Source organism: Neoarius graeffei, chromosome 21 (assembly GCF_027579695.1).
Source record: "Neoarius graeffei isolate fNeoGra1 chromosome 21, fNeoGra1.pri, whole genome shotgun sequence".
Taxonomy (NCBI): domain Eukaryota; kingdom Metazoa; phylum Chordata; class Actinopteri; order Siluriformes; family Ariidae; genus Neoarius; species Neoarius graeffei.
The window spans coordinates 39,330,546-39,357,372 of NC_083589.1; the positions used below are offsets into that span (position 1 = coordinate 39,330,546).

The window sequence follows — 26,827 nt, forward strand, 5'->3', positions numbered from 1 at the left end:
CAATTGCGATAAAATATGCAAATATCAATTCAGTGTAATTCCATGTGAAAATTGTTGCTAATTCGCATATTTTATCGCAATTGTTGTGTCTCCAACTAGTCGCAGGCTGTTGCAGCCCAGTGAGATACTACCCTAAGATTCCTGTTCTTGGCTGGCAGGAGTGGAACCCAATGTGTTCTTCTGCTGTTGCATGTTGAGATGCTTTTTTGCTTACCATGGTTGTACAGAGGGATTATATGAGTTACTATATCTTTCCTGGCAGCTCGAACCAATCTGGCCTGAGTTTCCCAAAAGCATCATAGCACAAAGATCATTGTTAGTTAAGATGCTCTTAGATTAAAGAGGCTTTTGGGAAACCTACCCCTATTCATTTTCCTCTGACCTCTCTTATCAACAAGGCATTTGTTTCCACCCATAGAACTGTCGCTTGCTCAATGTTTTTTGTTTTTTGCAGCATTCTGTGTAAACTCTAGAGACTGTTGTCTGTGAAAACCCCAGGAGATCAGCAGTTTCTGAAATACTCAAACCAGTCCATCTGGCTCAAACCAACACCCATACCACAGTGAAAGTCACACTTTGAGATCCCAATTTTTCCCATTCTGATGTTTGAAGTGAACATTAACTGAAGCTCTTGATTTGTATTTGCATGATTTGATGCACTGTGCTGCTGTCAAGGGATCAGCTGATTAGAGAACTGCATAAAACAACAGGTAGATGGGTGTTCCTAATAAAGTGGCCGGTGAGTGTACATAAAGACACAACACCAACTTTGATTATGCGGTGTTTAGTTACTATAAAAATGCAGATTTTTTTTAATTTCCAGAAAAATAAGTTTTGGACAGTGATGGATTCATTCATTCATTCATTCATTCACTTACTTACTTCAAGACTAAGCACAGTTACAAACTATTATCTTGAACACTGATTAATTATAGTAAACACTTTGCATTATTATGATCAATGTTATAGTCCCATACAGTAGTTGTTATAGAGCCAAAGTTTCGGAAGCACCCAGTCATAACGCAATGCAGGCACTGGTGTGATGGAGAGCCCCTGATGTATACATGGTACTGTTTAATATCCATTGTATAAAGCTGAAATCTCAACACTGATCTGAGACAGACAGATACATATGGAATGGCAGTAGCAGCGGACTTGCAAGATATCTATTGCGTATTATTATTCATAGTATTAGGCTATTAGTCATGAAGCATTCATTTGAAATGTAGAAATAAAGACTGTAGTGTATTGTGTACTCTGATGAAAATGTTACATGATAAAAAAAATGGAAATTATGCCCTTTGTACATCCTCACATCATTGTTTGTGTGACAAGCAGGATAAAGCGTGATAAAGAGTGATCTCACAAGACTGTCTCTGAGTCTGAATAGATGAGCAAGAAGTCAGGCGATAACTTGGACTGGGCAGTGGAAAATGAAACCAGAGCTGTGTGTGTGTGTGTGTGTGTGTGTGTGTGTGTGTGTGTGTGTGTGTGTGCGTGTGTGCGCGCGCGCATATTTTTAATATCTTGATGGTGACCAAATGCCCCCACAAGAATAGGAATATCTGACAATTTTGACCTTGTGGGGACATTTAGTTGGTCCTCATGAGAAAACAATTTTTACAAAAGATTACAAAAACTACAGCTTTTATATAAAAAAAAAACCTGAAAGAGAAATAAACATTTTTTTTTCATCAATGACAATAGGTTTAGGTATATGCATAGTATTAACTGCTTGCATTAATAATTGTCAATGGAAGGTCCTCACAAAGATAGTAACATCATGAGTGTGCTGAAAGAGGTTATTAGATAATGGTTTTCAAAATCCATTAAAACTTGCTTATCCACCTCAAATACTATTTTGTGGATGATAAGAAGAAGAAAGAAGAAACCTTTATTTGTCACATGCACACTTCAAGCACAGTGAAATTCATCCTCTGCATTTAACCCATCTGAAGCAACGAATACACACACACACACACACACACACACACACACACACACACACACACACACACACACACACACACACACAGAGCAGTGGGCAGCCACACCAGAGTGCCTGGGGAGCAGTCAGGGGTCAGGTACCTTGCTCAAGGGTACCTTAGCCCAAGGCCGCCCCAAGTTAATCTAACGTGACTGGGTTACACTAATGCTAAGTAGATGTTTTGAAGCTAAAACCTTAAATACACCTCATTGCTTTAATTTACAGGGTTGAGACCTGATAAACATATCATGTAGTCTCATACACAAGGTAAGGATATCCTACTGCCTGCCCTTTGCCAAGAGAGAGGTAGGGTTGCACTGCTGGAATCACAGTCTGCCAAGTGATATATAGCTTCAACAAATACTGTATAATGACACGCCGTTATAAATATCACTGATGACATGAATGGTTGTATCCTCTCCGGCTGAAAATAGGCAGCATGAAATACACTTGTACTGTCTTGACATTTCTTTCCGTATCCTTTCTTTTGTTGGATAGTCTCCAGGTTAGATCAGGAGCATTATTAATGTGAACCAGTTGCATGTAGCGTGTAACTGACCTATCATGCTGAAGTAAACAAAACTCTTCAGAACACTAAATCTCCTGGAAGATGTCCATTTAGTTACTTTTCTTTTGTGCCATCTTGGGTGTATCAGATGACTTGTGAGACCTTAGTTCAAATAGATTACGGTAGGTCTGTTTGGATGGGAGGTAAATGATATACTTAAGGATGTCTACCATCTTAGACAAGTAGTCCTTTTGGGTTCTTTGGTTATTCCTCTGAATGATTCTCTGCAGTGTGCCAGCCTGTGAAAACCTTTAACATTGTGGAGTTTTGACAGTTTCTACTATAGTTCTGAAAATGAATTGTTTTCCTGAACTGAAATAGTTTCGATTCAGCATATATTTCAAATAGAAGTATAGTTATAGCATTTTGAAAGCTGTTTACCCCCAAAAAAGTGAAAATGGAGAAAATCTCATTTAAAGATTTAATTCCAATTTCACTAAAAGACACCATGCATATCTCCATCCATCCATCCATTATCTGTAGCCGCTTATCCTGTCCTACAGGGTCGCGGGCAAGCTGGAGCCTATCCCAGCTGACTACGGGCGAAAGGCGGGGTACACCCTGGACAAGTCGCCAGGTCATCACAGGGCTGACACATAGACACAAACAACCATTCACACTCACATTCACACCTACGGTCAATTTAGAGCAGCCAGTTACGGAAAACCATTTCCGTTTCCGGTTGAGAGTATGTCATGCGCATTCTGGCTGCCACTTCTCACTGGAGCTTTTTTTATTGTATTTTCTCTCCTTTTTTATTTTTACTTTTTTTATTTTTTCTGTGTGTTTGTGTAGTTTGTTGTTTATTTGAGTGTTTTGTCCGCCGGTGGTGGTGTAGCTCCGGACCCAGTTTTGGGTGTCGGTTCCCTCCAGGCCTTGGGTCACTGTGGGTGATGCCTGTGCTCCCAGCTATGGACTGCAGTGAGCTCGTTGCTCATTTTAACATCGTGGTCGTCCAGTGCTCTGTGCTTTAATGCTTGGCGTGATGTTCCGAGCGATGTTGCTCGGTGGCGTCGCAGCGGCTGTGCAGGCGGTTTGCAACATACCAGCGCTCTGCGCTGCGGTGCTTCTGTGCTCGCTTTGTGGATCCATGGCATGGTGTTTGAGCGATGTTGCTGGCGGCGTCACGGTGGCTGTGCTGGCGGTGTGGGACTTGTTTTCGTGCGCCTTTTGGTGGGACTGTGGCTGCTACACCACTGGAATGACATCCTGACCCCTATTTGGTGGACTTTATAATTGTAAAGCGACCTTGGATTTTGAGAAAGGCGCTATATAAATTGAACCTATTATTACCAGTTAGCCTAACCTGCATATCTTTGGACTGTGGGGGAAACCGGAGCACCCGGAGGAAACCCACACAGACACAGGGAGAACATGCAAACTCCACACAGAAAGGCACCCATTGGCTGTTGGGCTCACATTCACACCTACGGTCAATTTAGAGCCACCAATTAGCCTAACCTGCATGTCTTTGGACTGTGGGGGAAACCAGAGCACCCGGAAGAAACCCAAGCAGACATGGGGAGAGTGTGCAAGCTCCACACTGAAAGGCCCCCGTTGGCCACTGGGCTCAAACCCAGAACCTTCTTGCTGTGAGACAACAGTGCTAACCACTACACCACCATGCCACCCTGGCCAAAACCAATTTTTTAAAAATTTGTCTTTGTTCATTGTTTTACAGAATTCAAACATTTTTAACTGTGTTACTCGATGGCAATGGGATGTAAGGATGAAAAAATGTCTTTTGTAAGATTTATGGTTATAAGCTTCTTGCATTTTAAAACCCTGACCCTGTCGGCTAGGGTTAAGCCCCAGAGAGATGGACCAAAAAACACTTTAGGGTACTAGATGAAACCTTATATATATATATATATATATATATATATATATATATATATATATATATATATATATATATATATATACACACACACACACACACACACACGAGGGTTAGTCAAAATTATGTTAACACTTAAATGGTAGAAACCATTTATTCACAAAACATACATCATACAGTATGTGCAAGATGATTTACAGGACGTTCTCAATCTGTTCACCATTGTGTTCAACACACAAAAACCAGAGAGCAACAGTACCATTTAAAACCTGGGCACACATTTCGCGGGGAATAGAAGATACCACTTTCCTTATTCTGTCCTTGAGGTCATTGATATCATGAACTTTCCTGCTATACACATGCTCCTTCACCATACCCCATAACCAGAAATCACAGGGCGTCAAATCAGGGGAGTGTGGAGGTCATGGCAATGGTCTACCATGACTTATCCATCAACCTGGAAATGTGTGGTTGAGATAAGCACGAACAGTACAGCCAAAATGCGGCAGTGTGCCATCCTGTTGGAAATACCCTGCCAATCGGATCAGTAGTGGAAATTCATCAATGGCATACTGCTGCACCATCTGTAAGTAGATGTCTGACATCATTGTTGGGGTGTCAAAAAAGTAGGGCCCAATTACGCCAGCAGCAGTCACGACATACCACACATTCAGGAGAAAAATAATCCATTAGTGTTAAGATAATTTTCACTCACTCTGTGTGCATATATATAAAATACATACACACAGTGATGTCATATTAAAGGCTCTGTGATTTCTCCGTTGCACTTTATAGCTTGGATTATATTTATACAATAGAAAGTGTGTTGAGAAAAGTATGACTATTGGATAGATATTGTTAATAAAATCAGTGGAGAGAAATAGCAGTACAACTTGACACGCTTGAAACTGATACAGCAACCAGTGATGCAGAACAACACTAAACCATGGTAGAATATAAAAGAATAAAGCATAGAGCACTGCATTACCAAACACTAGACCTTTTAATATTCATACATTGGGTCTATGTGGAGTGGCACTCTGGGGGAAAAAAATGCAGCATCCTGAAAGGATTTTTAGTTTATCATTTTGGGCAAATAATTGGCTTGCTTTTCAGAAAACACTTCAAGTAAAACACTTCATCAAAGCTACCGCTGTTAGTCTGTATAAACAGATCTGCATATCTTTATTTTATCATTATTTTTGGTTGTTACAATTGTCTGCTTGGTTGTATGTACTGTATTGCAAAACACTTTGTAAAGTTACAGTGGATTAAAAAGTTCCTTAAATAAATAAATAAATAAATAAATGTAAGGGGCTCCTAAATGGTGCAACAGAAAAGATCACGAATTTGAATCATGACTGCGAGTCAATCCATGGCCAGGGGTCTAAGAGAGTGATAGCGGAGAGCTGCCTGATGGGTGGAAATTGGCCATGACTAAATTATAAAAATAATAAAAAGTAAAAAAGAATAAACATAAATATATCCCCTTTGCCATCCCATCCAGGGTGTATTCCTGCCTAGCAAAGTGCTTCCAAGATAGACTCCGGATACACCACCTTCCTGACCAGAGTAAAGTGGTTGCTGAAAAGGAATTAATAATATTTTATTCTTGCATTGCTTCCATGCAATAATAAGTACATACTGTATATTTCTGCACATCTATGACTCACACTCCCCTTGCCCTGACTCTTAGCTAGTGAAAGTGGTGGAAACCATCCTTTTTGGCATGGATCTTTTCTCTGATATCAGTGGTTTTTCAGTGCAAGTTTCTGTCAGAATATAGATCTTGACTATATTTAGACAAAGAGAGGAGAAGAAGAGCAAAAAGTCCACTTCACAAAGGCTTAAGTTTCATCCAGATCAACGGACTGATTTTCACTCAAACAACACAGCCATGGAGCATTTCTCAGTAATTGAACAGGCCGTGGGCATTATGCAACCAGCCCACGAGTGGGCTGTCAGAGCCATAAGAGGAGAGGAAAGGAGAGGAGAAGTGGACTGAGGGGGGTGCTGCTAGTAGGCAGGATGGTGGGGGTTAGCAGTGCTTGGGAATGTGTAGGAGGATGGATGCAGTGAGTGAGTGAGTGAGTGAGTGAGTGAGTGAGTGAGTGAGTGAGAGAAAAAAAAGACAAGAACAAGTGATACAGTAGGTTTTGGGTTAGCAGTCAGTACATATTCCAGTGCTATGATGAAATCTGTTGAAATATTATCTCAGTTGTTGAAATCGTTATTGTGAGCAAATTTGTGAGGAGAAGGAGGAGGAGGAGAGGGGTGAACCATGGAGTGCAGGTACATCCAAATTCAGATAGATGTGCCTCTGTTTTGTTTTAGCATTCTTGCTTAAAGGTGTTATGGATTATTAATTTCTTCCTCCATCTGAAAAACATGATCTAAAAAGGAGAACAGTTTGTAAACTGTTGAGCAGCTGCCAAAAGACCACCCAGTGTGTGGACATATGTTGGCATAAAAGATACCTCTATATTTTTAGTCATGCCTGTGCAGAGCAGCCAAAAGCTCCCCACATCCTGCCGTGCTCAGTGTGCAACAACGACATCCCACAATGCAATGGGTGAGGATCATGGCAGCTCTCAGCTGTGTCTCTGCATGCTGCTGTGTACATCTATGTGCATGCGTATGTATTTTCTTCCCTGGCAGGCATACATGCTCTATTTTCAATGTGCTACAGCTGAATCACTGACTTTCGCTCTGTATTTTTCATTTTCCTCTTTTTTTTCTGTCTGCCTGTCTATGCTTTTTTGATTTGCATTTTCATTTTCTCTCGCTTCCTCTACTCCCACACTAACCCCACATGCACCATGCCTGAGGCTCCACTAAACCATCCTTTTCTGGCTCTTTTTTAAAACATCTGGATGCACACAATAAAATTTATTCTTATTTGGACACAAGCAAAAATTTTCAAATCATTTTGCCTCAACAATTTCAAATGCGCTCAGACATTAAATATTTATGTGGTTTTGATTTATGTGGGTGTATCTAACTACCTGGAATTTATAGTACATTCAGAATTCTCAAGGCACATAATCATTATATGAGGTTGTTGTTAGCAATTGTGGTTAAAATATTTGATTGTATAGTTTCAACCAATCAAATGTTCTTCTTTTATTTATAGCTGAGCTGGTAGAATAGGAAAACACTGAAAAGTTCATTGTCATCACTATGAGAGACTTTGGTGATGTAGGCATCACGCCAACCATCACTCTGTACTATCACTGTTGTATAAAATGCGTGTCAATAGTCAAGCTACACTCCATTAAATTGATGCAATTTGTGAAACTTGCCTGAAACTCAAATAAGCATTTCCCCAATCCTGGCTACTTGTAGAGGCATAACTGAATCTGTATAGTTATAAAACCATAATAGTCTCACAGACGATGAAGATTTGGGTTTGACCATTAAAGAATTCTCCAATCAGAAGGTGTAGATTTAATTTAGGCTCCAGCTTGCCTGCGACCCTGTAGAACAGGATAAAGCGGCTAGAGATAATGAGATGAGATGAGATGAGATGAGATGAGATGAGATGAGATGAGATGAGATGAGAAAACAGCACGGCTCTGACAATTATTACCTCGCCCCAGGACGGAGTTCACCGGGGGCGAAGTATTGTTTTCAATCGGGTTTCTTTGTTTTTTTTTTTGTAAACAATATTACGGGAAAATGGCTGGACCAATCTTCATGAAACTTTCAGGATCGATGGGCATTGGTCTCAAATAGAACCTCTAACATTTTGAAGGTCGTCCGGTCAAGGTCACCAAAAAGGTCAAAATTTTTTTTTTGTGGCTACTGCCTTGTATACAGGCGCTAGCGACTACGTCATCGTGTTGTAAGAATGTAAGTGTAATGATCGCGCACTGCGTATGCGCATACACGTGTTCCGATTAAAATGGCTGGTGAGTGTATACAATTCGGTTCACCATTCTAAATAAATGGACTAGAGTAAAGAAATTGCTTTCAAACATGTTTATGCTTATTACAGAGGGAAAGTGCGTTCCACTGAGCTCTATCGTCGGGCCAATTCCGGGAAATAAGAGTTTGGGTCATGGCAACAGTGTGTGTATGCCAGCCTCGGTTCGGAGGTTTCGGCTTCAAAAACTGTAAGAGGTAAGAGTAGAATAATATAAAGTACAGACACTTGGTATATTTTACTTCTGTGATTTTTAAATTGTTCATTTTTTGATTACACTTCATTTTTGTGGCTACTGCCTCATAGAATAAATATAATATGCTATATTTACTGCGGGCGGCACGGTGGTGTAGTGGTTAGCGCTGTCGCCTCACAGCAAGAAGGTCCTGGGTTCGAGCCCCGGGGCCGGCAAGGGCCTTTCTGTGCGGAGTTTGCATGTTCTCCCCGTGTCCGTGTGGGTTTCCTCCGGGTGCTCCGGTTTCCCCCACAGTCCAAAGACATGCAGGTTAGGTTAACTGGTGACTCTAAATTGACCGTAGGTGTGAATGTGAGTGTGAATGGTTGTCTGTGTCTATGTGTCAGCCCTGTGATGACCTGGCGACTTGTCCAGGGTGTACCCCGCCTTTCGCCCGTAGTCAGCTGGGATAGGCTCCAGCTTGCCTGCGACCCTGTAGAAGGATAAAGCGGCTAGAGATAATGAGATGAGATGAGATATTTACTGCATGGACATAGTATCAGAAAATAATTTTATTTATAAGCAGTAGCCACATGTACCCATCGGGTGCCTATTTTTTCGTGATATTTTCGCTCATATTCATCATAAGTGCTACCGGGCGAGGTTTATTTTTGCCTGGCAACACTCGTTCTGTATGTAACATAAATGACAGCTTTATATTAATACACTTGTTCGAATATTTTATTCTTTCTTCAGTAACAGATAATTAACAGGGTCTTGTCTGGTGGACATTCCAGCCTAATAACAAACAGATTAAAAAAAAAAACCAAACAAACTGATTTTGTGTGTGTGTGTGTGTGTGTGTGTGTGTGTGTGTGTGTGTGTGTGTTTTCTGAAGGAAGAAAAATGCATAATTGTTGACATGGAAAATTTTCTCTAAGGAGTTTAACTGAAGGAGTCTCAAATATGAACACACTGTGCCAGTAAGTTTTCTGACAGAAGAGTTTACACTTTCCAGAAAAAATAGAGGAAAAAAAGAAAGGAAATAGAGAAGTTGGTAAGGGAACGACTGGTCATCGCTATAACTTAAGCAAAAACTGGTTTTACATTTAGGGTGGCATGGTGGTGTAGTGGTTAGCACTGTTGCCTCACAGCAAGAAGGTCCTGGGTTCGAGCCCAGTGGCCTTTCTGTGCGGAGTTTGCATGTTCTCCCCGTGTCCGCGTGGGTTTCCTCCGGGTGCTCCGGTTTCCCCCACAGTCCAAAGACATGCAGGTTAGGTTAACTGGTGACTCTAAATTGACCGTAGGTGTGAATGTGAGTGTGAATGGTTGTCTGTGTCTATGTGTCAGCCCTGTGATGACCTGGCGACTTGTCCAGGGTGTACCCCGCCTCTCGCCCATAGTTAGCTGGGATAGGCTCCAGCTTGTCTGCGACCCTGTACAGGATAAGCGGCTACAGATAATGGATGGATGGTTTTACATTTAATGTTACACAACATTAAAAGTAACTATCAGTTGTTAAAAAAGAGTGACACAACATTGATTAACAAATAATTTGTAATCAATGGCAAACATCTGTGGTATAAGCAGAATAACATTTTTCAGGAGAGGCAAATACCGGTAATCTCCTTCAGGGTGGTAGCAGTGTGGCTTATTTTTCTATAGGAAAATAATGTATAAGATCATGGCCCATTGTGTGTTATACCTTACTTAAAGCATACCTACAGATGAGTGAGACTTAAGCTCACATTAAGCCCATAAAGTCCCAGCTTATGATTTGAGTAGTCAATTTTAAAGCATATTAATCAGTAACTATGGTGAATTATTCAGTAACTACAGTGACACTAATAGGAAAGGTGTGTAATTAAAAGAGTGGGAAATTTAAGTCTGGACTGCTAGGGAATTTAAGGGGTTAATCATGGGTCACACTACTGTTCACAAGGGACTTATCTGAGATTTCATCAACACCCCAAATCCATCCATGAATAATACATTGTGACTCGGTTCCCACATGTTCTCTCCTCTTGCTTTTTTGGCCACACTGTGAAATGGCTCTGTGGGATAAGGAGCTGGAACCGAAAGCTCTTGATGCCTAATTTATGAACAGCATCCGAATTCCAACTGAATCAGTTTGATTTGGTTGTAGTTAATGTAGTCAGTGTTGTAGTCTAGGACACAGTGCCTTGGGATCTCATCTTGAGATCCAAAGTCCTTTGAATTTGATGATTCCATGTTCCATGTCAGTCTCTTCTGTGGTCTGTTTTTGATTACTCAAGCCTGAAGATGAGTATTAGATTAAAGTGTTATGGGTTATTTTGTGATATACACTCACCAGCCATTTTATTATGAACACTCATACACCCGCTGTTTTATGCAGTTCTCTAATCAGCTGATCCCTTGACAGCAGCACAATGCATAAAATAATGCAGATACAAATCAAGAGCTTCAGTTAATGTTCACTTCAAACATCAGAATGGGAAAAACTGTGATCTCAAAGTGTGACTTTCACTGTGGTATGGGTGTTGGTTTGAGCCAGATGGACTGGTTTGAGTATTTCAGAAACTGCTGATCTCCTGGGGTTTTCACACACAACAGTCTCTAGAGTTTACACAGAATGGTGCAAAAAACAAAAAAACATTGAGTGAGCAACAGTTCTGTGGGTGGAAACAAATGCCTTGTTGATAAGAGAGGTCAGAAGAAAATGGCTCGATTGGTTCGAGCTGCCAGGAACAATACAGCAACTCACAGCAACTCTTTACAACCATGGTGATCAGAAAAGCATCTCAGCATGCAACAGCAGAAGACCACATTGGGTTCCAGTCCTGCCAGCCAAGAACAGGAATCTTAGAATCAAGAACAAGTTCATATTAAAGTTGCCAGTAAGTGTACTGGAACAAAGAGATGTTTTGGATCTGTGGTAAATACGATGACTTACATAGAGGATAATCAACATCCTTAGATAATTTTCTGAGCTGCAGCACACAATACACTACTGGGCTTAACCTTGAACCTAAAGAAAACCCAGTTCCTCTATCAACCATCACCAAAACAGTCATTCAGTCTGGTAAATATAAGGGTTTATAATCACAAATAAATGTGAATGTTTTCCAGACCTTGGAGGTCACATATCCTCCAGGCTATGAAATCAACAACTGCCTAAGTTGAACAGGTGCAGCCCTTTCCAAACTGAATCTTTATTCAAAATTATGACCTCCAAGTTCAAGCCCAACTCCTACCTTATAGTTTACAAAGCTGTCTTTTTTCCCACCCTCGTGTATGGATCAGAAACTTGAACCACCTACAGGAGATATCTGAGAGTACTGGAATGTAGTGATGTTGTTATTCTTTTTTCAAATCAGTGATGCCAGATTGTAATATTGGATGGGAAGGATGAAGTCTGATATCTATTACTAGCTTGACAATGAAATTATTAGGGATGAGCAATGCATTTTATATATATATATATATATATATATATATATATATATATATATATATATATATATATATATATATATGTATATATATACGCACCTCATTGGCTATCAGCGCATGTACTAATTGATTTCATGGAATTATTGTTAAATAAATAAATACATAAATAAACAAACAATTTATTCATTCATTCCACATTCACTGGATATGAGCAATCGTTCTCTCTCATTGGCGCCTTCTGAAGAGACTGAGGTGTTTCCTCCAGAATGCATTCCATAGCAGTTCTCAATTACAACCAGCCCTGTGTGCTGAGCCTCTGTACAGATGAATATAAGAGCTGGCATTTGCCATATTCAACAAAATTACAGTGAAAACCAGAAGCACCTATAATAATAATAATAATAATAATAATAAACTTATGCCTTCCAGAAAAATCAAAATTAAAGCCAAAAGTGAAAGAAGTGAGTTTGGTTCATTGTCTGCTTACATGTGCAAGATTAACCCATCGAAGGTTATTCCAAATATATGCATTACATGGAAGCAAGACCCACATACACTGATGCTCACATTTTGGTTGACTCTGTCTCAGTATATGAACCCATTTCCAGCTAATTTCTCTGGTGCAGAACTAGAGGTCTATAATGACATTTATTCTGTACACATTCACTGGATATGAGCAATCGTGTACTCTGATTGGCTACTCTACTACTACGCTATTAGCTCATATACCGTGAGTAGAGAAAAACAAAATGGCGGGGCATTTTGCTGAACCAACCGAGGACAAAATAAAAACTATACTTGAAAACAAACCCCTCCAAAAATACAAAAAACCAACAATGTAGGGTAAGAATGTATCTGCTCATCTCATCTCATTACCTCTAGCCGCTTTATCCTGTTCTACAGGGTCGCAGGCAAGCTGGAGCCTATCCCAGCTGACTGTGGGCGGGGTACACCCTGGACAAGTCGCCAGGTCATCACAGGGCCGACACATAGACACAGACAACCATTCACACTCACACCTATGGTCGATTTAGAGTCACCAGTTAGCCTAACCTGCATGTCTTTGGACTGTGGGGGAAACCGGAGCACCCGGAGGAAACCCACGGGGACACAGGGAGAACATGCAAACTCCGCACAGAAAGGCCCTCGCTGGCCACGGGGCTCGAACCCAGAACCTTCTTGCTGTGAGGCGACAGCGCTAACCACTACACCACCGTGTCGCCCATTAAAGAATGTATCTTATTTTTTATTTTTCAAGAATTATTATTATGGCATTTTTTCACAAATTGCTGTCATTTTGCCGGTTTATTTGCATTCTTCATCTTTAAGCATTAAAATTTGTTGAATTTTTTTTTAAGACTGGTTTAAAAGCTCAAAGAAGTTTGAAAATTGCATCACTGAAATGTCCAAGGAAGAATTAAATAAATGTCTAAAGCTATTCTATACCTCGGCAGGACGGCACTTTCTACAAAACAACAACAACATAGTTAATTTGTGGAGTCAACGATAGGTTTTTAAGAAGCCCGCCTAAGTGGAAATGATTTTGTCGGATGTTTTGTATAAAGTTTTTATTGATTGAATTTGCAAAAAATATAAATAAAAATGCTCTGTTTCTCAAAATCCAGTGAATGTGGATCGAATAAAACAATTATTCCACTCAATCTTGTCAGAGATGGCTTATAGCCAGCTCAGTGCTACATACCTCATCAGCTATCAGCTCATGTATGATTCAGTTTCATGGAATAATTGTTAAATGTATATGAATTTCAGAGACAGAGACTATAATCGATAATCAAAATGCAAACTGGGTCACTAAGCAAATAATCCAACTAGAATTCTTGAGACTGAGAGGAGTTTGGTGTATGATGGTTGTCATGGTCCGTGACAGCCATATTTGAAGGCTGCTATGAACTCTGGGAAGTGGAGTGTTTGGTGCAAGTAGGTGCAGACGTGACAGAGATATATTGTATATGCATACAAGTTCACCTGATGAAGAACTATAATACTCAACATTGACAGATTACCACTGATGATTATTATATTGAAGTGTTACTAATTAACATGTAGTGCTTGTCATTATTAAGTTGTCGTGGTTGCAGCTGTTCACTGTAAAGTTGTCTGAAATTGGTGCATTCAAATTTCTGCTTTCAAAATGGGAAGATGAAAACATATGCTTTCATTTCAAGTGGCGAAAGTCATGCTGCTGGGCAACTAGGCGGTATGGCTGCCCAGATGTGGACTGTTGTAGCCATTAAATCTTGCATACAAACAATGTAAAGGTATAGTTACAATGGAAAAAGTAAACGTCTTCCTCAGATATATTGACAAATGACCACAAAAAAAGACTTAAACAGGCAAAAATGGAATTCATATTCAGAGGCATCTTACGGTAAGTAGATGCGGGCGGCATGGTGGTGTATTGGTTAGCGCTGTCGCCTCACAGCAAGAAGGTCTGGGTTTGAGCCCCGTGGCCGACGAGGGCCTTTCTGTGCGGAGTTCGCATGTTCTCCCCGTGTCCGCGTGGGTTTCCTCCGGGTGCTCCGGTTTCCCCCACAGTCCAAAGACATGCAGGTTAGGTTAACTGGTGACTCTAAATTGACCATAGGTGTGAATGTGAGTGTGAATGGTTGTCTGTGTCTATGTGTCAGCCCTGTGATGACCTGGCGACTTGTCCAGGGTGTACCCCGCCTTTCGCCCGTAGTCAGCTGGGATAGGCTCCAGCTTGCCTGCGACCCTGTAGAACAGGATAAAGCAGCTAGAGATAATGAGATGAGATCTTAAGTAGATGCTGCAATTGATTTAATGGATGGCCCATTCAGATTATTAAAATTACCTGTGTGCAGTTCATGCTTCTATGGTAGCTACATTTTTCTTGAGTAGAGATCTCAGAGATGGGGGTTTTCAATTAGTGTCTAGACCAATGCTATTAAACACACACAAATTTCACTTCAAGCATAAAAAAAAAAAAAAAAATCTGGGGATAGAAAAGCATTTTTTTCCCTTTGCTTGCAACTGCAATATGATGTAACATAAAAACAAGAAACAATTCAATAGCAGTCGTATATTGCCAATATACCAGTGTATGAAAAGTCTTAGCTGTATTTACCACATTACTCATTGCAAATTTGTCTTAACTTAACAATATGGCTTTTACTCTTATTATTCAACATCTTTTAGGATAGCGCTTGATCCAAAGTACAGAAGTACAGCAGCAGAAAGTGTGAACCTTAGGCAGGGTGATAAATTATATATATACAATATTATTGTGAGAGAAAATGTCAGAGTGTGTAACATCCTAATTTGGACATTAACAGGTGATGGGTTCTTGCTGTTCTTTTAAAGTATAATAACCGTCCCAGTGGTCCTTTGAATTAACTGGTAGTAAGTCCAGATGAATAGACTTGTGGCATAATTTCCAATAAATTAATAGAAATGCCTCAAATGAATATATAGTCCAGCCAAATTGAGTCATTAGACACTACAGTGACAACACCTTTATCTGTTTTCACTTCTCTCCCATCGTCTAATACATTATGTAATGCTTGATCAGCTTAGCAAAATTTCTTTTCCCCTGCTTTTCTGTCTGCTCATAAATGCCAGCTAGCTGGGCCATAATTACAGGGGCTCACCATTGGTTGTATGTCAACATGTGTTCCTATGACTGAGAGACAAGGCAAGGCATATCCAGCTAAGTACAATACTGGCTTTGTAGCTTTCTTTGCCTTTACCTGATGTCTTAATAAACAAAAGAAATATATTCAGATCTATCAGCCCTGGGCTGCCATAACGCTCACCAATCAAGATCACTACAAGTAGGGTGGAATAGGAGGTGGTCATGGCCAAAGCAATAGGATTTTATAATATAGCCTACATTTCTTGGCATGGGGCGGCACGGTGGTGTAGTGGTTAGCGCTGTCGCCTCACAGCAAGAAGGTCCTGGGTTCGAGCCCCGGGGCCGGCGAGGGCCTTTCTGTGTGGAGTTTGCATGTTCTCCCCGTGTCCGCGTGGGTTTCCTCCGGGTGCTCCGGTTTCCCCCACAGTCCAAAGACATGCAGGTTAGGTTAACTGGTGACTCTAAATTGACCGTAGGTGTGAATGTGAGTGTGAATGGTTGTCTGTGTCTATGTGTCAGCCCTGTGATGACCTGGCGACTTGTCCAGGGTGTACCCCGCCTTTCGCCCGTAGTCAGCTGGGATAGGCTCCAGCTTGCCTGCGACCCTGTAGAAGGATAAAGCGGCTAGAGATAATGAGATGAGATGAGATGAGATTTCTTGGCATTGAGCTGAAAGCCAGGTGTGTGCATTAAAGGTGTAGTAAATGAGCATTGAAAGGCTACTGACCACAAGTTGTTTAAAAAAACCAGTCTTCAGTGAAGTGTAATATTCTGATTACAAAATCTCTGACTAGATTTGGAGAGAAAATGACAAAAAGGATAGCTTAGAAATAGTTAGGTTTCATGAAAATGTATTTATTTCCATTTGAGGAGGGCTCTTGTTTTGGGCCTCAGCTATTTTGGGTATTGGAAAGCAATACAGAATGATAAGCAGTGCTCATTAGACATACTGATTATACATAAAATGATGAAAATCCGTATATAATTATTCACATTTCATATTCACTTTAAATTTAGTCACTTAGCAGGCACTCTTACACAGAGCTACTTACAAAATCAACAATTTCAGACATAAGTTCATAAACAATACAAAAGACAATCCATGATAAAAAGGACAGATTCAAATCTCAAGTACAAAAATGGGCTGACTCTAGGGGCATCATTACTAGTGGAGATATTGAGAGCATGTTTTCAAGATGCACAGTAGTGCTTGAAAGTTTGTGAACCCTTAAATAAATAAATAAATAAATAAATAAATAAATGACCAAGTATAATATTTTTGTCTCATTTGTTTAACTGATTTCTCTTTATCTACGTTTAGGACTTGTTTGAAAATCTAATGATGTTTTAGGTCACATTTATGCAGAAATATAGAAAATTCAATTTCTATATTTCTGCATGAATATAACCTAAAACATCATTAGATTTTCAAACAAGTACTAAAAGTAGATAAAGAGAAATCAGTTAAACAAATGAGACAAAAATATTATACTTGGTCATTTATTTATTGAGGAAAATGATCCAATATTACATATCTGTGAGTGGCAAAAGTACGGTATGTGAACCTCTAGGACTGGCAGTTAATTTGAAGGTGAAATTAGAGTCAGGTGTTTTCAATCAATGGGATGACAATCAAGTGTGAGTGGGCACCCTGTTTTATTTAAAGAACAGGGATCTATCAAAGTCTGATCTTCACAACACATGTTTGTGGAAGTGTATCATGGCACAAACAAAGGAGATTTCTGAGGACCTCAGAAAAAGCATTGTTGATGCTCATCAGGCTGGAAAAGGTTATATAACCATCTCTAAAGAGTTTGGACTCCACCAATCCACAGTCAGACAGGTTGTGTACAAATGGAAGAAATTCAAGACCATTGTTACCCTCCCCAGGAGTGGTTGACCAACAAAGATCACTCCAAGAGCAAGGTGTGTAATAGTCAGCGAGGTCACAAAGGACCCCAGGGTAACTTCTAAGCAACTGAAGGCCTCTCTCACATTGGCTAATGTTAATGTTCATGAGTCCACCATCAGGAGAACACTGAACAACAAGGGTGTGCATGGCAGGGTTGCAAGGAGAAACCCACTGCTCTCCAAAAAGAACATTGCTGCTCATCTGCAGTTTGCTAAAGATCATGTGGACAAGCCAGAAGGCTATTGGAAAAATGTTTTGTGGATGGATGAGACCAAAATAGAACTTTTTGGTTTAAATGAGAAGCGTTATGTTTGGAGAAAGGAAAACACTGCATTCCAGCATAAGAACCTTATCCCATCTGTGAGACATGGTGGTGGTAGTATCACGGTTTGGGCCTGTTTTGCTGCATCTGGGCCAGGACGGCTTGCCATCATTGATGGAACAATGAATTCTAAATTATACCAGCGAATTCTCAAGGAAAATGTCAGGACACCTGTCCATGAACTGAATTTCAAGAGAAGGTGGGTCATGCAGCAAGACAATGACCCTAAGCACACAAGTCGTTCTACCAAAGAATGGTTAAAGAAGAATAAAGTTAATGTTTTGGAATGGCCAAGTCAAAGTCCTGACCTTAATCCAATCGAAATGCTGTGGAAGGACCTGAAGCGAGCAGTTCATGTGAGGAAACCCAACAACATCCCAGAGTTGAAGCTGTTCTGTACGGAGGAATGGGCTAAAATTCCTCCAAGCCAGTGTGCAGGACTGAACAACAGTTACCAGAAATGTTTAGCTGCAGTTATTGCTGCACAAGGGGGTCACACCAGATACTGAAAGCAAATGTTCACATACTTTTGCCACTCACAGATATGTAATATCGTATCATTTTCCTCAATAAATAAAAGACCAAGTATAATATTTTTGTCTCATTTGTTTAACTGGGTTCCCTTTATCTACTTTTAGGACTTGTGTGAAAATCTGATGATGTTTTAGGTCATATGTATGCAGAAATATAGAAAATTCTAATGGGTTCACTTTCAAGCACCACTGTAGCAGACTCTCCTGAATCAATATTGGGCCTAAGTTCGCACTTTGAAACAAATCCAACCATATGGATTATTTACAAGATCTTACAGAGCCAGTATGACCCACTGAGGTTTATCCTACATGCCCTACAACTCCACCAAACGCAGAGATTGGGACGACCTACTGTTATTTACAGTCTTTTACAGAAGTGGAAGGACTGGGAAGAAAAGCTTGAGATTCTACCTCAAATCACTCTTCACCATCATACCAATCAAAGAGGGTATATCCTTTAGTGTCTGCCAGGAGATACACATGTTCTGTGCTGCATAAGACTTAGCATATAGCCTGGTGGTTTACCTGTGAATTTCTGACAGCAAAGGTGGAATACACACATCTTTTATAGCACCCACTCTCGAGTTGCTTCCATGCACTTACACACCATGCCCAGATTAGTGCTCTGTATTGCACTTAATGGAGCTCAACTCTTTCATCTGCTGTACAAGCAGCTCACCTTCAAGATGTTTTAAGGTTTTTGTTAACACAAGAGTGGCTGAACTAAACTTTAACTCAGGCTTTATTTCAATTCTGCTTAAATCACCCAGCTGATGATATCACACCGGGAGAAACTTGGTAAAGCTAAATGGATGGGAGTAAGGATCTCCTGATAACTCCTGATATGCCTGATAACTCCCCTCAATAATGTTTCAGAGACCCATATGTCTACCTTCTCTGGAGCCTAAAAGAGTCAATTATTTTTTCATTTATTTTCCTTCTGCTTTCCCTAGTAGGGGTTGCACTGGCAAAAGACTATGCAGGTCGGTCCAGATGTCTCTATCAGCAGCCACATGTCCCAGTTCCTCCTGGAGGATTCCCAGATGTTCCCAAGCCAAGTGTTTCATTTAACCTCTCTGTACATTTAATCCTGGGTTTACCCTGGGGTCTCTCTCCAGTAGGACATGCCTGATAAAGATCTAGTAGGAGCCAACTAGGGAGCATTCTTGTAAGGTACCCAAACAACCTCAACCAGCTCCTCTCAATTTGGAAGAGCAGTACCTGTGCTCTAAGACTCTGGACTCTCAAACTGCTCACAGATGTATCCATATAATTTAGGTCATATTTTCTGCCCTCAGTAATCAGTAATAAATTTGTTCCAAACTGCTTCCAGAAGATCAATTTCAAGATTTTACCCAGAATAATTTTCAGGAAAGAAAAACAATAGAGAGCATATTAATAGGCATTTATATTTATTGATATAGATGTGCAATAGGATGGACATGGGAGGAACATCCTTGCATAGACCATAGACTATGCTCTCACCAGCATCATATGATGAACAGAATGTGTGTGTGTGTGTGTGTGTGTTATTGAACACATGGCTGTGTATGGGAAAAAAACTGTTTATGTACTTACATAGATATAATAATAATAATAATAATAATAATAATAATAATAATAATAATAATTTGGCATGAAATTAAAAAAAAACATGTGGGTGTTGAGTCAGCTTGATTTTCATCATTTCAGTTATTTGGATCATGCAGTTCTTACTTTTTTTTTCCATGCAGACTATAATTAAGCAGTTAAATGAACACAAAAGCTCACCACATTAACCATTTTAAACATAACAGAGACATGGGTTGAATGTTAATGAATTTCAGCCCACCAATTCAATGCATTTTAATTCTTTTAGACCAAAGACCACTTTGTGGTACTCTGTTTCACATGGCTCTTAGCAAGTCAGAGTAAGGGTCAGATGATGTTTGTGCAAGATTTCTGAAAATGAATGGGCATTTATATGTTTGAAGTAAAAGCAACATAATGTCTGAACATCTCTTGTCATTAACTATCATTTTGAGTAAAGATACCCAACAATACCGCTGCATTTTAAAGCTTACATAATAATAATTAAAGCTGATGTTAAAAAAAAAAAATCCTACTAACATCCAACCCAGTCAACTATAATGCAGTTGAGGAAAAAGAGAAAAGGGGAGCATAGTTTTCTTCTTCAAATGAATAAATAATCAATACATGTTTTCAAATTATTCAAATTTTGATATTAAAAATTATTTTAAATGGTACCACATTAGGACAAATTATTAGGTATTTTATAGAAGTCTTCTTGATTGAGACCTTCTATTTAAATTTTGACCCATGCATTTTCTTTCTTTGCTGTTTACAGAATGAGAAATATTTCTGGACATGATAAAAGTTTTTGTCATGCTTTCCAACTTTCCTGTGTGATACATAATATAATGCTGAGTTTTTGTATGTCTAAAGTACAATGCAATTAGTTATATATAGTAATAGTTTGAATAATGCAATATGGTGAATCACTATCAAGTGCTTTAACATACAGGGGCAGTTAAATCTCAAACATGCTCTTCATCCAAACTGAAGAATTAAAATAGAAATATGCTTGGTCCTGTTCTTTGTCTGTAATGGCTTATAAAGAGTTAATTCCTTCCTCGAGCTTTGGCCTCATTATCAAAGTTCATTCAACGTATTATTATATAGAAATATATAGGAACAGTACTTTGCTTATTAATTAAACACTTGTGCTATCCTGGGATGAATGCATACTGCTGCTCCATTGTTTCCCTTCATTTATAAAATCTATTTATAAACTTACAGGCAACAAAGTGCTGCAGCTTTTCTAGCAGTAACACCTTAGCTCCTTTCTAACTTGGCTTCTTCCTCTGAACAGGTTTACAAACTGCTTTTCCAAAGAAACGTTCATCAACAGACATACAGCCCAACATATTATACAGTATAATCATACAGTATAATCTCTAGTGTAGCGTTATTTGTCTGGTTTAAAAAGTATTTGTTACTGTTCCCTGTAATTAACGGTTGGCTCTATATGGATAAGTATTCCATTTGACTTTGAGCAGTAGGTTGCTTTATTTCCTGGCAGTGTTAAGAACCTGTTAAAAATAACACCATTGCTTGCAAAATTGTATAAATATGGTGCCTCGTATTATATTTAGATTACTTATGACAGTTGTTTTAACAGCGTCACAAATCTTTACGCTGTTTTCGAATAAACTAGCAGATAAAGATTCTTCAATAGTTGTTTTGAAAAGGCAGTGGTAGAACGCCTAGCAGGATGTTAAGCTTCTGGGATTTCAGTCCATACATAACCACACTGAGGTAGACAAACACATAAAAAGGCCTATATAAACACAAAATAAATAAATAAATAAATAAATAAATAAATAAATAAATAAATAAAAATAAATAACGTTGGCTGGACAGACAGAAGGGAAAAAAAAGATGCAAAATAGATATTTCTAACTTATCTCTACACAACATTGACTGTTTCTCAAATGAACTCATCAACAGGGATTTATGTACAAGGTTTGACAGGGCAAAAGCTAAAATATCCCACTTGTATTCTGAGGTCTAACTGTTCTTATATTCCCTTGTACAGTTTCTCAAGCAGTCTGTTTTAGCAATCATGAAATCATCACTTTTTGCACACTGAGACCGTGATGAACCTTGTTCAACCTTGCAAGAAATATGTCATGCACAGAAACACCAAACTTGTTTTGCTGTGCATATTCTGACAATCATAGTACAAACCATACTCAGATTGGTCCTTGACATTGCATCATACAGTTAAAAGGAGTTGCACAGTAAAACTGATGTTATTGTACATGGAGGCACTTTTTCAAAGTTCTGTCAGTAAGAGGGTTAAAGGCACTATATGCAACATATACAGAGTAATATCTTGTAATGTATATCTTCAAACAGCGTAGATGTCAAAGCAGATACACTAAATATTTTACTTGTAAAGTTGACTAAATGGTTAATATGTTGTAAAACCATAAATGTGTTGCAAGCAGTAAAGGGTAGTTAATGAGAGTTGTGCAGCAGCTTTTCAGAAGTTCACTGTTGGTTTGATTCTTGTCAAATTGGTAAGACAAGCATGAATACATTTGTTTGACTTTTAAAGCATTGCACTGACAGGTGTAGGTATAGCCTAATGAATCAGCCCATATGCAAAACGTTTAGCTCACTGACCACCCAGGAATCCTACAAAGGCCTAATTAGTGTCCCTTAAAACAATTTCCCATAATTGCTAGTTCTATAATCTGTCGGGTTTCACCTCCATGTCCCATTAACTGCAGATGTGATACTGTTTGGAATGCAATGACATTGCTAATAAATGCCATTACAATATATTCTATATTGTTTAAAAATATAATAATATTGAAATTAGTATGTATCCCTGTATTAATCTACAAGTACATACAAAAAGATCCATTACTATCTGTTAATAATGGTGCCATGATACATAGTACCTGAGTTGAGTAGGCCTCAAAGCTTCACTGCTCCAACCTTACAATTAAACATTCGTTTCTCAATCCATACCAGGAACAAAACATAATAAGCACTGCATTTTGCAAAACCAAAGTCTGAAATCTGAGGACAAAATGTAAATGAATAGAAAAAAAAAATTGAGGTAATGATTTGAGCATGCCATGATCGGTAACCAAAGAATATTTCAACATGCTTATACACTTCCAAAATCCATGTTGTTTTTCCACATGGAATTGGATCTTTTCGGAGTAAGAGTTTCAGCATCTGATAGAGAAATACCAGCATTGGCAAGAAGCCATGATTTTCCATTAATAATGAGGTGCATTGCTGTTCAGTGAACCTAAAGATCAACAGCACCTATCCCTCAAAAATGAGACGACACATCAGAATCTGCATAATACTCTAGGAACTCAATTCCAGATGCTGTGGACAATCTGTTATTGTAGTAATCCGTGTCTTGTTGTTTTTCTGATGATCACACTGTAGTCAGTTGGTGACAGAGTTCCCATTTGGACCTGCATTTTCATTGCCTTTTTATCCATAATATCTTTATTTTCAGCAATCATTTTGAAATTCAGTGGCATATGAATGTATTCCTTGTCTTGGTAAAGCAAATGCAATGCAATAATGCATTGACCTAGGCCTATATCAAGCATTCCTGTATTGTTAATACATTGTGGTTGTTGCTTCTTCAAAATAAAAATGAAGCAAGAGTTACACATCTGTCAGAAGCTTGCCCTTATTCACACAGTTCTGATTTGAGATAGTACAGTTCCCAGTTCTCAGGTTTGCCTCCCTAAAATTGTCAATACTGTTATTCATGTCATCGTCTGTCTCCACGTATTCTGACTTACTTACGATAGATGAGCTGCGTCGACTGGAGTTGGAGTCGGACGCAATGTTGGGATTACTCACATTGAGGAGCTGTGCTTGCTCCTCTCCTTCAGTTTCTCTGTGGTAAAAATAATTAAAGTTGGAGACAATCACTGGGACGGGAAGTGCAATAGTGAGCACACCAGCAATGGCGCAAAGGGAACCCACAATCTTGCCTCCAATGGTTACAGGGTACATATCACCATAGCCCACGGTGGTCATTGAAACCACAGCCCACCAGAATGCATCCGGAATACTGGTGAAGAACGAGTCCTTCTCCTCAGCCTCTGCAAAATACACTGCGCTAGAGAACAAGATGACACCGATGAAAAGGAAAAAGATCAAGAGGCCCAGCTCTCTCATGCTGGCTTTTAGCGTCTGCCCCAAAATCTGCAGTCCTTTCGAGTGCCTTGACAGTTTGAAGATCCTGAACACCCGGACAAGACGAATGACCCTGAGGATGGCCAGAGACGTAGCCTGTTCGCCCCCTCCTTTTACTTCCTTCCCCTCTTCATCTTCAGCAAGCTCTGTGCCAAGCGTGATGAAATAAGGGATGATTGCCACTACATCAATTGTGTTCATCATGTTTTTAAAGTAGGCTGCCTTGCTTGGGCAAGCAAAAAAACGGACAATCAGTTCAAAGGAGAACCAAATAATACAGAGGGTTTCCACAATAAAGAAGGGGTCTGTGAAAATGTTTGGCTTGTAATATAAAGTGCTGTTCCCAACAGTTTGCAAACGCCCCTGTGGATCCTCTTTGAGTTCTGGCAAGGTTTCCAGACAAAATATGACTATAGAAATCAGAATGACCATGACGGATACAATTGCAATGCCACGCGCAGGACCTGAGCTCTCTGGATGTTCAAACAGGAGCCATACCTGTCTCTGAAATTCATTCTCTGGCAGTGGACGCTCCTCTTCACGAATGAAGCCCTCATCCTCCCGAAATTTTTCCATTGCCTCTACTCCAAGCTCGTAAAATTTGATCTCCTCAGAAAACATGTCTAAAGGGACATTGACAGGTCTTCTCAATCGCCCACCTGACTGGTAGTAGTAGAGGATGGCATCAAAGCTTGGCCGGTTCCTGTCAAAGAAGTATTCATTCCTTAAAGGGTCAAAGTAGCGCATCCGCTTTTTGGGATTGCCCAGCAGTGTGTCTGGGAACTGAGCAAGTGTTTTGAGTTGAGTCTCGAAGCGCAGGCCTGAGATGTTGATAACGACACGCTCGCAGCACTCGTGGTCCTCATGGTCATGGGAGTACGGATCATGTGGATGCCCTGGCAGGGTTGAGGTCTCATCCATGTTATCTCCTGCCACCACAGTCATTTCTGCAGCTTAGACTCGCAGTACCGGAAAAAATATTGAAGCTACGGTAGGTGAGCAGACATCCAGCCCTGGTATTGTTTCTGCTCTCCACTGTTTACACTGTCTACGACAAACACCCCATTAGAAGCGAAAGCTCATATGGTTCCGTTTTACTACCAATTCAAGTGCTCCCAGTTCCAGTAGACCACTGCATCATCTTCTTTCGCTCCCCACTCAACCGGAGAAAAACGAGACAGACAGATGGAGAGAAAGGATGGTAATTAGATATCAGAAGATATCACAGCAGAAAAAGGCTGCAGTAGGTTTGCCTGGTCAGCAAATTGTTCCTACCTTCTAAGACAGATAATGCTTCATTAAGTAATTGCTTGGATTGTCTGCAGTCAGGAGGAGCGGCATTGATGCATCAGTATTTACGTGTCGGCATTCAAGTTTGAGGCTACTGCCCACCTTCTGGGTGCAAAATTGGTAGGCACCTTGCTCTATGATACCCTGGAGTTATTATGTTACAAAGTAAAATCTTCAATGTTGAGTTTATAGACTACACAGCGTCAGATACAGTGTTGCAGTGCTTATATAAACGCTGTAGGTGTTAATGCAACACTGGAAATATGACGTACTGATCACTGCAGTGTGGTTTTAACAAACAGTAAATAGTCAAGAAGAGTGTTTTTGTGCTTACCTTTGGTGAGGTTTTAGGGCTTGATCGGAACCGGGTCACTCCATCTGTGTGTGTGTGTGTGTGTGTGCGCGCGCGAGCGGGCGGGCGGGCGGGCGCTACTTTGCCCTGTCCCCCCCTTTTTAAATTATTAATATTATTATTATTTCTTAATATGAATCTCGCCTTACAGCAGTGTGTGCTTTGTTGAATATTAACCGGCTACTTTGTCTTTAACATCCAGAGGTGCTTCCCATGTTCCATTTCAGACACAATCCGAGTTTGCAGTAACAGGCAGGTGAAATCTTTGACACGGGGAGTTGAACCCATATGCTGCAGGAACTGGATGGGTGCAAAATGAGAACGCGTGAAAAAAAAGAATGATACCGACGTGCGGGTGCATCCTCTTCTCCAGCGAGGTGCAGCTTCAACAGCTTTTCTCCTCTTTGGTGCAAATCAACAAAACACGGACGTCCCGAGATGAACACACACACACACACACTCTCTCTCTCTCTCTCTCTCTCTCTCTCTGGCACATATCCGCCGCCAGGCTGAAGAGAGAAGGAGAAAAGGAGGAGGGTGGGAGGAATGAAGATTTGCAAGCGAAAAGAAGTCCATGATGATGCTAAAGCACATTGCAGGTTTTCATACGCACAACACAGCATGGTGGAGAGAGAGAGAGAGAGAGAGAGAGAGAGGAGGGGGTTCCGACGCAATGCAGACACACTGTACTAACACAAGTGCTTTCCATGCCACAAACCCACAAATACTTGAACAAGCAATGGCTTCCCTCCTCCGCTTTAAAGGCCAGTTTCTGTTTTCACAGTAAATGTGCATCTCTCTCTCTCTCTCTGAGCATGTCATGTGCGTGTGACTCCAGGGCAGAGAATTCAGATGTATGAACGCATTAACGCATGTTCAAAACTCACCATTCTGCATTCGACTCATGGGCAAAAAAAGTTTTCCCTCAGGCTGTTTGTATTATGCGGTTTGCTTTGGCATGCCTTCCTCCATTCAGGCGAATTATAATAATAATAATAACAATAGGGCAGCACGGTGGTGTAGTGGTTAGCACTGTCGCTTCACAGCAAGAAGGTTCTGGGTTCGAGCCCAGCGGCCTTTCTGTGTGGAGTTTGCATGTTCTCCCCGTGTCCGCGTGGGTTTCCTCCGGG

The 26,827-nt window shown here is 40.1% G+C and overlaps 1 protein-coding gene across 1 annotated transcript; it reads right to left on the reverse strand.

The window, feature by feature from the left end:
* Positions 1 to 23,515: 23,515 nt before the first annotated feature.
* kcna1b (potassium voltage-gated channel, shaker-related subfamily, member 1b) lies at positions 23,516 to 25,000 on the reverse strand. Its single transcript, XM_060903627.1, has one exon. It carries the CDS (start codon positions 24,998 to 25,000, stop codon positions 23,516 to 23,518), a length of 1,485 nt encoding a protein of 494 aa, XP_060759610.1.
* Positions 25,001 to 26,827: the final 1,827 nt, after the last annotated feature.

Bases quoted from the DNA above. Each gene is read 5' to 3' on its own strand.
- kcna1b (XM_060903627.1), bottom strand. From the start codon at position 25,000: ATGACTGTGGTGGCAGGAGATAACATGGATGAGACCTCAACCCTGCCA.